At 38.9% G+C, this 13,852-nt stretch overlaps 1 protein-coding gene across 1 annotated transcript in view; it reads left to right on the forward strand.

Moving 5' to 3' along the window:
• rspo2 (R-spondin 2) overlaps positions 1 to 9,804 on the forward strand; it is a 115,885-nt gene extending 106,081 nt beyond the window's left edge. The window contains exon 6 of the mRNA XM_041794202.1: positions 9,683 to 9,804. Within this exon, the coding sequence (XP_041650136.1) occupies positions 9,683 to 9,804 (122 nt within the window). The remainder of the gene's footprint in view (positions 1 to 9,682) is intronic.
• Positions 9,805 to 13,852: the final 4,048 nt, after the last annotated feature.

Genomic DNA, 13,852 nt, shown 5'->3' on the forward strand with positions numbered 1-13,852 from the left:
CAGAATTTAAAGTTACAATTCTGCTGCCCGCACTTTTCCAGGTAATGAAAATATGATCACCTCTACCAAGAAAGACCGCAGACAGTCATTTATACTGCATAGATATTGCTGCAATAGATACATTTTTCTGCAGTGGCAGCTGCATCTTTGTTTCTTGGCAGCATTTGTTATTTCTCACAAATTTGACTGCCTGTTGGAGTGATTTTAGATGTTCAGTAGTTAAATAAAACCAGGTTTGGAAGGTTTTAGGCTGCTATTGGTTAGGATAAATGTGCTGTGGTGCTGATCAAGGGCTGGTTCAAATGACAGTTTTGGGGGGCATACTAAGACATCACCTATATCCAGCTGTTATGGAGAAAGGCACATCAGAAAACACTGATCTGGCTGTCATCAAAACATTTCATTTTGTAACAAATTTGCTTCATAATTTATTTACAAATTAAAGCCCATTGCTTTAGTACAAAGTAGTCCAACTTAGCATACCAAATTAGCACGGACAAAAAACAACAAATTCATTTGTTATACAGCACTGTGCATAACTTTTAGGCATGTAGGCTGCTAAGGATTTACAGCAGGGCCCAATGTGCTACGATCCAGGGCTGAGGGTGGGGGGCAGAGTCATGCTCAGCAACTTTTGACACACAGGTGTGTGTCTTGGCAGCCAAGGTCAAGCTCAATAGCATCTCTTTTGTCCAGGTTTAATAGGCAAAGACATCCAGAGAACAGCCAGGGTTGTGTCAATCCTGCCTCACACCTGATGTTGTCCCAGGCAGGCCTATTGCTGTTACATACTTTATCTCAGTTTCAGATTGTGGCCAATTGTGCCTAGAAGTTTTGCGAGTGTCCACTTGAGGCTGGCTGCAGGAACACTGGAAGTCCTTTCTGAACACCTGTTAAAAAGCTGTTTTTTAACACCAGAAATAAACTAGTTTACAGCCTGATTAAAAAAACAAACGTGTCTCATTAGCTAACGTCTTCATGTGCTCTCACTGTACGGGGGGTGATTTTTTTTTGTACTACAATCATTTAGATTATATTTAGGAAAACCCTCACTGCGGACTGATTGGCCAGCTCATTTGATTGACAGATAGCTCAACAGGAAGAAGCTACGTTTCTGCCAGAATGCTAGCTTGCTAGCTGACATGAGTCGAGTTTAGTGGGCTGGGCGTTAAGTTGATCCAAAGTTCAGTTGAGACCGCGATTTCAAAATGGAAGCTGCTGCAGATTGGCTTCCAAAGTAGTTTGAGACCACCTGTTGTAAGCAGACTGCTGACGTCACACAGGGTTTGTCCAATTCTTTCTACAGTCCATGTATGTGCTCAACCTGACCACTAGGTTATCTGCACCCTGAGGAGTATTTTGTTTATTTAATATGGAATGATTACGCTTTGCTGTATATTACTGGTGGATTCAGAGGAGGGGCATGGGGCGATCGCCCCCCTGTGTGCCCTCATGTTTGATAAAGTGCAGAGAAAGTGCCCCGTTGGATGCCACCTATGGTCCATAACATGATCAAGTGCACTTAAGTGTGTCTTTCCAGTAAACAGAGATCTCGGTGGGTTGCCAGGTTATCAAAATTAGATGATCAAATATGAACTAAAATTGTGATTTTTGACAGCTTTTCTTATACAAATAAATAGAAAAAGGTTGCAAATCACTGTTCTAGGGTGCCTTTCCAGTGGACAAAACATGATAACATGCCCTCAGGTTGCTATTCCAGCCTAGGGCCTTGGTTCTCAATTGGTGGGTCAGGACCCAAAAGTGGGTCATAAAGGCTTCTTTAGTGGGTCGCAGATGTCTGCTTGGGACAAAAACATGTGATGGAAAGTCTATGATGAGCTTTTTTTTTTAAAGGATATTTCTTTATCTCTTTGTTTCGCTACATTTTTTTGTTCCATCTAAGGTCAGTTGGTTGTTAAGGAGGTGGTGGTGGATCCAATTGCTGGACTAGTGATGAAACACTGCGAGGGTGTAAAGCAACAAAGTTCATAATTCCTCATCTGTTTTAAAGTGGTGTAGTTAGTAGGATTACATAATAAAACTGTAATCTTAACCCAGGTTTCTAACCATTTTACTAAAAATGCATGCCAACGTTTGTGCTTCCCCACCACACGAAGTGCCCTTTTCATAACTTTTGCCAAATTTCCTCCCAAAATCCTGAGTCAGTACAGCTGCATTTCTGTTTCTATTGGGTATCTATCATTAAAGATGGCAGAGTTTGTAATCTAGCAGGAAAAATGACCTCTCATGGTTTTTCAAGTAGGTTTTGAAATCTGGCCTTGCCAGTGTTAAAAGTTTCATTCCCAAAACATTGCATAACACATATTTTCTCAAACCTTAAACTTGTGCTTTGGTCCCCTTTAACTGAACACAGATATTAGCTTTGACACAGATGAAGAGAGCTTTGGCTTTGGCTCCCGTCCCTCTGGATATGGACTTGACTGATTATCTTCCAGTGCATCAGTTGGACCAGTAGTCATATTGCCATTCCACTAGGAGATATTATCCTGGAGTGCAAGCCTAATAATATGATACATCTAATAGCGCTTAACTCTTAGTTGGAACTCCACCATGAAGTTGCCTCGATTATTGCTGAGAGCTTCACATAGCATTACCGGGACACAGAGAGGGAGAGTGATGAGGAAGAGGAAGAAAAAGCTGTGGATCCCGGCTGGCTCTGAGACGTTATTGAGGAACGTCCACCACAGTGCATGCAGAGGAGTTTAATATTTCTTTACCCACTACTTTGGCAGCTGGGGAGATTGGAAATGACACTAAGTATTTCTCAAGCTCACATAGGTGATATAGAAGCTCGCAATCACTGACGCACAGGCAGAACGGGTATATCAGTCACGAATATGCGCTCAGAGAGAACTCCACAAAGGTCATTTCTGACAGCATCCCACCGCAGGCTCTGCTTCTGATTCAGAAATACAAAACATTTTGATTTGCTCTTGATTTTTCTGTTTGTTTGTTTGATTAACTTTTCATTTTAAAGCCTGAAGCAAATGTCAAGCAGAGCAAGAGGAAGATTGTATCCATGAAGGACATCTAAACATTGAGGAAACTGTGGTTTGCTGTAGCGATGCAGCCAGAGCGGAGAGAAACGTATCAAGAAGGTTTATAATTTTCTGATAAAAGACGTATACTTCTATGATTTGATTCTCTCTGTGCCACACAAAAAAGTATTTGGAACCTGCTGTGCCTTCCAGGATAAAATTATCTCACATGCTGTTCAATTTATGATTTTTCTTTTGGTTTTGAAAGCAGTGGAGATGACTTAATCATTTCTTTCCAGGCAAATTAAACTGTTTCCTCTGTGAACTCTGGTAATCAGCTTAAGTGATTACATCAGTAGTAAATAAGAGATGATGAAAGCTCAGAGCCCAGCACCCTGAGGAAAGGCTCAATACAAGTTCTTGGTTTAGATATGATAGAATTACTCCCCATGTCTGTATCAGGTACAGGAGGAAGGGGCTTGTGTGGGGATTGGTTGCCCTCTAGCTGTCAGCGCTGAGATCAGGTTATAAAATATGGTCTGAATTGATGTGTGGGTCAGTTCATGGGATGTGATTAGTTTATTTAAGGATTTTTAGATGAATATTTTTACACAATGGTGCTAAAATAAAAAGAAATCAATCTTCCAGTGTGGATGAAGGTTTTATAAATGTGTTAAGTGTTCTGTAGTGCTAAATGTTAGTGTAGAGTGGATCTGTCAGTGCACTGGACATAAAAAATATCTGTATATTATCCAGAGTCTGGTGATTTATAACAGTAAAGTTTAAAAGTGACACCTGGAAAGCATTATGCAGCCAATTCCCATGTTTTTTTAAACATAACTTTTTTTAAAATTCCATGAGCAATACAGGAGAAGGCAGAAAACTTTCACCCGGTGGAGAGGCCCATAAGGATCTGCAAAAGCATGCTCCATCCTACATTTAAGTAATGACAACAAAATTAAAATTTCACCGAAATACTTTTTATCAAAACATCAAAAATGCTATAGTTTTCATTGATGCTTCAATCAGGAACAGTTATTCTAAAAGTTATCCCACCTCTCCTGTAGTTGGCATGGTAGCCTGGTCCATTTAGCTCCATTGTTTGGTCAGTAATTTTGGACTTTGCATTGCCATGCCAGAACCTTCAGGATGCTAAAAAAAGAACAGAGGAAAAAAGAGGGTTGGCTTGTTTTTAACCACAACAGTAGCTCAGCTTGGCAGCAGCTTGGTAACAAACTTTTACTCAGTCAGCTCAAAGTCTGCTCTGCAGCAGGCCGTAAAGAGGCAATCCAGTCAAAAGGCGAACATTAATTCTGCTGATCTATCAAACAATCTCAGTAGAGAGCTGTGCATAGAGGTGTAACATGTTTGCATGCTTTCTTTGAACAAATGAGTTCATGTTGCATACATCTCACCAAAATAAGCTTTAGTTAAGATCATTTCACATCAAATCAGTCAATCCACAGCCGCTGGATCAACAAACCTACATCAGCTATTCTTTTTTATTGATCATCATCCCTTACACTTTAAATCATGTAAGGACTTAAATTTGTTAATTTGTTCATCCTCAAGCTTTAAATTGTGTGTTCTGAGGACTGAAGATGTAGCTTTAAGCTACAAACGACTATCGGTATCAGCTAAAGTTCATTTTTAAATATCGGCATATCAGATATTGTTGAAAATTCAGTGTCTTGCATCCCTAATTATTTCACAACTCAGATTCTTTCTGGACCTCAGCAGAGGATTACACAGTTTCATCCATCCATCCATACACTGCTTGTCCTGTTCGGGGTCACGGGCGCTGGAGCCTATCCCAGTTGTACACCCTGTACTGGTGGCCAGTCAATCATAGGACTGACATACAGACACAAACAAGCAGGCGCTCTCACACTCACTATGGGCAATTTAGAGTCACCAGTTAACCTAATGAGCATGTCTTTGGTGGTGGGAGGAAACCTGACTCCCTGGAAATTTCTTCAAAATTTAGCACAGTATCTCATATAAGGAATAACAAGTGAACAGTACAATAAACAAAGGCATTTCTTATTTAGTAAATCTCTTGTTTTGTAAGCAGCATACTTGGAGGATTTTTATTTTACATCTCCTGTGTGCTTTCCATATGGAAGCCTATTTCTGCAGCTAAAAAAGAAAAATGTGAAAGTCAGGCATTTCTGAAAAATAAGCTTTCTATCTTATAATTTTTACTTTATCTCATAATTTCTACTTTTATTCTCACGATTTCAACTTTTCATTTAATAATTTTTGACTTTTTATCTCATAGTTTGACTTTATATCTCATAATTTTGACTTTATCTCATAATTTCAACTTTTAATCTCACAATTTCAACTTTTTATTTCATAATTTTGACTTTTTACATCATAGTTTGACTTTTATCTCATAATTATGACTTTTATGCCATTATTATAACTTTTTATGTCATACTTTTGACTTTGGATTCTTTTTTGATTTTTTTTTAATTAGAATTGCCAAACTTTCACATTTTTTTTTTTAAGTGGCACAAATGAGCTTCCCTACTTCCCAAAAAGTTTGTCATCTATTTTTATTCTCTAGAACTTAGGTTCACAAAAACTTTCAATTTCAGCTGAAGTTTTGCATGTCTGCATGTTGCGTTTTCTATACGTTAACACCCAACAGACTTTGTCTTTTCTGATTACTCTGGTAGAAAACTGCACTTTAACCTAATCACCAGAATACCTGCACAGCCATACAGTTTCGCCTTTTGCACCTTTGTACGTACTTTTTGAGATGATTAAGTTCTGTTTGCTACTACACACTGCTAACTTCAACAGGGGGAAAGGGGTGAAGTGTAGCGGTTAACAAACAAGTTTGCATTTTCAACCTTTGGACTTCCTTTTCTAGCTTCATGTTCAGCCGCTGAATGAGTTTCCTTCCTGTAGTTTTAAAGAAAGTGTAAAACTGTGGAGTACAGATCTCTTAACCAGCACACCGGAAAAACTCGTTTTTACCCCGAACCTCACTTATGTATTTATGTTACATGTTATTGCAGTAAATGGAAGCTCTTTCACAGTAAAAGAAGCCTTGCTTCCAATAAAATGCCCATGAAACATTTGCCTGTTACAGCGGGAGTTTAAAGCCAGACCATGTTCTTTATTGCTGTCAAATCTAATTCGTCTTGAGTTGACTGCTCTTCAAGCCGTGATTATCAGGCACCTAGCAACACTGTTTTGAATGAAAATTGCCTCTTTTTAAGAGCAATTAGGAAACTAGATCTATAGGCCAAATGCCTTTGAGCTCCAAATTTACTTTAACATTATCGTTGCATTAGTCATGCAAAAAAATCAAAGTGGCATCAGTTAAGCAAGTGAACAAAGTGCCCTGATGGAAGAGATGTGAAAGTTCCTCTCAAAGGGTGATTTTAACTAGGAGCTGTGTGCAGGGAACTTTATAGCCATGGCTCAGATCGGCAGTGTGATTCAAAATAACAAGATTAGATTAATTGCAGGAAATAGCTCTAAAATGGTTTGATGTTTGCATGCATCTGTATTTTTCATTGGCAGACCCTATTAGCAGAGCAATATCTTGCTTTCCTTCATGCATGTCGGCTTAGAGGAGTGAATATTTAAGAATCTAGCTCATAGTGTGGCTCTGTGAATGGGAAATAGGTCTTTTGTAGGGGTGCTTTAAGGGCCAATGCACCGCCACCAGAGACGGCAATTAGTCATAATGCCAAATTTTCCACACCGTTACCTATTTTTCGTGAGAGAAGCAGTTTGAACAAGTGCAGTAATAAGAGCAGGGATCAGTCAAAGTAACACGAGGACTCGGTTTTCCTGTATTTCTCCCCTCAGCGAACCATAGCACAGCTCTTTTCTTTGTGTTCTAGATCAGAATCCAGATATCATCCCATCATCCAAGCCTTACTCCACTTTTCCCCCATTAGATTTTCCCTTAAATTCCCTCACCCCCCCTCGCACACATGCATCTCGCACACACACCTCGTTATCTTATTTGTGGCCTTGGCAGCCAGATTGTTGCCTTGTGGTTCGGTAGCCAGAGTTTTCTCTGTCACAGAGAGCCGTGGGTGCAGAACCTTCACCACACAAGCTTCCATGAGTGCAGGAAGTCAGCTCCCAGCATGCTTTGCCCATCCCTGTGAAACCTGGGATGGATTAACCTTGGGCTTGGAGACCTTTCCAGCTTGGAAAGAGAGTTATGCAACCTCCCGTACTTATCTCCCGTATCTATTGCAGTGACAGAGAAAAGTGTTGGGCTGAGTAGACATTTGTTTGAAACCAAAGTTTAGTCCTGAAGGGTTGGAGCAAACCAAGACCGCATACAGTATCTGGTGGTCCCTCATGTTAGTCTGCCTCTGCTGTGTAGCCTATTTCATCGACATAAGTAGCAATACTTATCAGACATTAAGCTTTATTTAAACACCAATAAAGACTGGCTCTTGAATTTCAAACACATTTTTTCCACTTAGTCTTCTTCCTTTTCCCTCCTTCTTCCCTCTTCCCCCACCATTTGGACTGTGTGATCAAATCCCTGTTCAAGTCCCTAACCCAGAGCACTCTAGCCCCAAAATATCCACTTCATGAAATGCATTCCACAGCAGTGGGTTGCATGCATGTGCCTTTACAAACCACTGTTACAGTAAAATAAATAGAAATAGAGCACATTAATCTTGTTGCACCCATCAGTATGCTGCATCATCCCATCAGTGGTCGTTAGATGATTAGTTAGATATTCTACATAACATTGGTGAGATGTCACAAAGTTGAGTCCATCTGCTGAATATTCAGGAGAGAGCAGTGAGTAATGCAATGCAACTGATGCACTAAAAGCAAATGTGCTCAGCGAAGCAGCTCACAGATGCCAACAGTCTCTTTATAGTAAGGCCGGGTCAATGAGGTTGAGAGAGAGAGGACAGAGTTCTGTGGCAGTGCACGGATCTTTGCACAAACAAAATGACATTTTTCATTCTTACTATCCGTGATTTTGTCTTACTGGGATGTCATTGCTTTAAGTCAGTCTCTATTAAAAACATTTGTCAACACATTTTAGCCCCAGATGCGGAAAATTGATCAAAAAACAAGCTTGGTGTGTTTCATGCACGGCCATGTTTGACCCATTAATTACGCCATTGGGCAAAAGTTAGATGTGACCACACTATTCATGACTTTCATGTGATGTCACAGACTCATGGATCCACCCCGTGGTGAGAAAGAAAGGCGTCCCGCTGCAAAGAAATGTTCCAAGTCTCTGTTTCCAACATGTTTCTGCCAGTTTCTTTTTACGTGTTTTTGAATGTATAAATGTTGCTCAACTGATGAAGAGACAAACCCTGGGTATACAATCCCTATTAAACATTTTTTCCCTTTTTATCGATTTTTCCCTTTTGTTGATTTCATGATTTTATCATTGTCAATATAATTTGGCTTTTTTCACAAATAAATTACAAAAAAACTCCTCAATGTCAAAGTGAAAACAGATTTTATCACAGTTACTAGATAAATATGTGTAACTGAAAATAAGTGACTACAACGACATTCACCCTCATAAAGTCAGTATTTAGTAGAGACACCTTTGGCTGCAATTACAGCACTGAGTCTGTGTGGACGGACTTCAATCATGCTTGCACATCTCAACACTGCAATTTTACTCCAGTCTTCTTTGCAAAATTGCTCAAGCTCGGCCAAGTTGCATGGGGATTGGACAAGAACAGCCCTTTTCAAGTCCAGCCAAAAATTCTCTATTGTTTTGAGGTCTTGCCTTTGACTCGGCCTCTTCAGAACATTCACCTTGTCGTCTTTAAACCATTTCTGTGTGGCTTTCGCTGTATACTTCAGGTCATTGTCTTGCGTGGAATAAATCTTCTCCAGAGCCGCAGCTCTCTTGCAGACTGAATAATATTTTCCTCCAGGATTTTCAGCAGGGAAGGCAGCCGAGAAGTGTCCCCACAGCATGATGCTGCCACCACCGTGCACCACAGTGGGGATGGTGTGCTTGTGGTGATGTGCGCCAAACATAGCATCTTGTCTCATGGCTGAAAGTTTGTCTCAAAAGCCAGGCTCAGGCTCAATCTGATTGAAAAATGTTTGCTAACAAGTCATTATTGGGGTCAAATGCCCCTCTTTTTCTAGTTCTTTCTTTTCCAGAATCTCAACTTTTATTCAGGTCCTGGCATGGCTGTATAAAGTCTGTTTTAGGAAGGGGGAGTTAGATTTAGAAACAATACAGTTTTGAAAGAATGAAGAGGAAACATGCATTTTGTTGCTTTGATAAGTAATTGTGAGTATTTTTGTTAAAAACTTGTTGGTTATTATTTAGGATGGGCCCCCCCAGTATGGCTGGGCCCTCTAAAGCCTTACCCTAATCCCGGCCTTGGACAGCCCTGTTACTGTTCCTACTACTTGAATGTTGTACATAGAAGCAGCTTTATCTCTTTTCCTGAAATGGCAATACTCTGGGATGTTATGGACTGAGAAATAAAGGCATTTAATGCTATACATTAGCTTTACTGGGATTATGGAAAGTTCAGATCCATCCTCAGACACATGTATCATCTATCAGATAATGACAAAAGATGATTGAGGTTTCTTTAAAAAAAGAGACCAAGTGAAATTGAGAAAAGTGTCAGTAGAAGGTTGCTAGAAAAACATGGATTAACAGTTTCTTTCTTTCCTCTCTTTACTTCCAGTTGACTCACAGAAGCAACGACCTAAAGAACCAAAGAAGAAGAACAAGAACAAGCAGCGGCTGAGGTTTCGGGCCCAGAACCAGCACAGCGACCACTTGGCCTCCGCCCGCACTAGCCAGTGAAAACTAAACCTACGGACTTCCCATTGAACAAAGAACAAACGCAAAGCTGCTAGCCACTGCTGCACCCATGATCTGTCTGACGACTATCACGAACCCCACCTAAGCCCACCCCCACCTCTCTCCCCCTCGCACCAGGACAGAACCACAACGCTACAGAAGTATATATCAGTATGACCACACTAAACACATTCTTCATGCCTCTGCCTCCCGCTGCTTCTCCCCCTCACTGCTGCAGCGACCAGCCAGGTGACTCCGTTCTCTCTGCCCCGCCCCTCGCCTAGCCTTGTGGACCTTTACTGTTGACATTACTGAACTCATTTCCCGTCATTAACAGTGTCATTAAACGAGCAGGGTGATGGAAGACGGAGAGGCGACCAGAGACTGTGGGGGCGGGAGAGCCGGATGTTGGGAGGTAGATAGGAGAGGTGGTGAGGTAGTTGGCGAGCTTGCAGAAAAAGAGGGGGCACGGGAGGATGAAATTAACGGAGGATGAAAAAGAGACGATGCTGATGGACAAGAAATGGCATCTTGAACTGAAAGAGACTTTTTTGTTCCTATATATTTATGTCAAAACCTTCACCTCCCTGTCCAAATGAAACCGAGTGTTCCCATGTGTGGCCTTTATGTTCTGTACATTTTGGAGAGTAATATTAAGAAAAATTACCATGCATAGTTGCAAAGTATTTTATTCTCAGCACAAACTGTTTACGTTTGGACCGCTTTATGCTCTAACTGTATAGTGTGGATAAAAAAGAATAAATTTAGTTGTTCGACTAGCATGGCAAAAGACTCATGTGTACATAGTTTATCTAATTAAGAAAGCTTATTACTGTATTTTCAGTATTGACTCGTTCACCGTTCTAAATGTTTTAGAGATAAAAAGGTTGTAATACCAAGCTACAGATTAAAATGATTAAAAACAAATATAGCCGCAACATAGCTATTTCATTTATATGGTATATATTTGATTTATTTATTAAGTCTTTTTTGTACTTTTTTGTTCAGTGAGATTTTTTGCATCATACTGTTACTCTTATATGCTGAAATATCCTTTGAGTTCTTATTACAGTGCATATCTTTAACACATTGAAAAGGTTTTTGTCTGATGTCACGCAGTGTTGTGTTGCATTCATTTGACCTCATCTACTGATTTCAATGTTTTAAAGAAGAAGAAAAGACAAAACTATGCTTTGACATATTCTAGGTTTAATAATTAGGATCCAGCAAATGTATGGTCATAGGACTGCATATGTGTACATTGTGTTTTATTAAAATACATTTCATGTGACTGTACCATCAAGCCTTTCATTATTGCCTGTGGATCAATGCGGCTCAACTGTCATTTCCTTGTTTCACCTCGGTGTGCAATTATATGTTTCTAAACCAGTTGTGAAATCCATCATGTCACACTGCATGACACAAATGCTACCTCCAGCCAAAGGATTGGACATGCTCGATTGGGCCTTACCAGCATGACAGCACTGTTAAGGGTTAGTAATTCACTATGACGTGTCCTTATGAATAACACAAGGCTGGTGCATGCCACCGGTGGCCCGTTCTCTTCCAACGTACTGTGGTTCTGTAGCTACATGCAATTAGCTGTGGCACTTTGCTTTTGTATGGTACTGTTAATGATATTCACTATTAAGGTCCTAAAATTAATAAATAAGCATATAAGAGTATTTTATAGTCTTCTACAGGCTTACTGAGAACACTTTGCATTAAAGTCCTTGATCTAAGCATTAACTAACTTCATAAATCACTTCCAGACATGGAAATTAAATAATTACTTTACTCATGTTACTGTAATTAAATATCTTTGGTACTTTAAAAATCTGTAAATTTACTTTTACTGAAGTTTATTTTAGGAAAGGTTTTGTACTTAACAACATTTTTAAAAGCGTCAAGTACTGAGTATAAAAGTAAAGGCTGAACTTTACTTACTTTACTCAACTTTTGTATATGTTCACCAAAGTAATGTTACTTTTACTTCAGTATGATACTGTTGTACTTCCTTCTCTGGCCACTTCTATGACCTCTCCAGAGGCTTATCAAGCAAACCTTGTTTAAATAAGAGAATGTAAGTCACTTTAACATTTTTATTACAGACTTGTAAACAGTAGAAATACCTGCATTTAATATTAGGTGTTATTTAACATTATGAGATGATAATAAACATTAGAGATGATATATTCTGAGACTTTAGTTATCTTACAATACATTTAAAGGCTCTCTTTAGAGACTTATAAACAGTTTTAGGAACTTTCATTAGCATCAAAAATATATGTCTTTTTTAAAGATATAGTTTGTGGGCTTTATTCATAGAGGTGAACAGTAGATAGAGGAGTTGGGGAGAGACATGCAGGACACAATGAACCCAGGCCAATTTCATAGGGGCACACCTAAAACTACTAGGCCATCTACAGCCCAAAGAATAAGAAAATTTTGATGATAATACTGTATATTAACACTTTAGATAGTGCTTTGAAGGCATTTATTGGCTCTTAAAAAGGAAATGTTTATATTAGTGTTAACATTTAAGTATGAGAAGGAAATTTAGTAATTCAGTCTATTAAGACATTAGTTAGTGCTTAAGGCACGCCTTTAAGAGACTTGTGATCAGTTTAAATAACTTTTTTTTGCAATAAAACTGTAAATCAACATTATATTGCATATACATAGTTCAGTTAGTCCTTACAAGACATATATTGACTCTTCTTAGAGTTTTAGAGAGTTTAGATAACCTCTATTACAATTACAAAGTTAAAAAAAGTAACTTTAATAATTCAGTGTATTTACACTTTAGTTAGTGCTCACATGGCACTGGTAAGTCCTTTTAAGAGCCTTGTGAACAGTTCGAAAAAAAAATCACCAAAAAAAAAAAAAAAAAAAAGATGTAAATTAGCATTATATTATATATAAATAGTTCAGTTAGGGCTCTTACTTGGGACTTTCAAACAGTTAAGATAACTTTTATTACATTTGAAAAGGTGAAAATAACTAATAATTCAGTGTTTTTAAAAAACCGTTATGAAAACATAAGTCTTAATAATGTTAAAAAAAATAACAGCTTATATATGAGGTATATGAGGTGAAGTGTCTCATAAGTATTATTCAAAGCATCAGTTGTGTTTTTTTTTATTAAAATGTAAACAGCTTTATAACTGTTTAGTCTCTTATACTATCATTTAAGTGGCTTCTTCACTTTTAATAAATACTTATTACAAGTACCTTGAGAGTGTTACCAATGTGCCTGATGACGCAAAGAGAAGATGTTGTTATATACATAATTTCTGATTTAAAGAGAGATCCACACAGTGTAATCATTGTCTCAGTGGAGAAAAAAGAGCAGGATCTGCTAGACAGCTTATGGATGCACAGTAGCAAATGAATCACGTTCTTTCACTTATATATCACCCTGGAAGACACAGACCACAGTCTTCCTCTGGTTAACCTTCCTGAAATCACACATGATATTTCCATGAGGAGGCTGTCAGGGTTGAAATATCCCACTCTTTATGCTTCATGTCCATCTCAGGGGCAGTTTTAAGTACCTGAACATCTTTTACAGGTGTTCAGTGTGGCACAGCATATTTACGCGATGCTAGACATTTTCACATTTACCACTGTGGTGGACTACATCTTTACAATGGAGCCCTCAAGTTATTAAGAGTTGAAAATGGTTGTCAAACAAACAAGTCATTTAACTACACATGTCATACAATTATAAGACGTGGAAGCAAACAGTTTCATGAAACTATAGGATCATGTACTTGTAATGACAAATCTCCATAAGGTGTAGCATCATTCTATGGTAAATGGTATATTGACTTAAGCTTGTACAGCACTTTTCTAGTTGTCTGACAACTCAAAGTGCTTTGACACCACTGGTCACACCTACATTCACACTCTTTCACTCCATTCACTCCTCATTCACTCACTGATGGCAGAGGTTGCTATGGAGGATTGGACATCAGTATTAGCGCATCCGTACCCATTTACACACCACTGACGAAGCAGTGGGAGGAATTTGGGGTTAATTGTCCTG

Source organism: Cheilinus undulatus, linkage group 8, assembly GCF_018320785.1.
Source record: "Cheilinus undulatus linkage group 8, ASM1832078v1, whole genome shotgun sequence".
In the NCBI taxonomy this organism is placed as follows: Eukaryota; Metazoa; Chordata; class Actinopteri; order Labriformes; family Labridae; genus Cheilinus; species Cheilinus undulatus.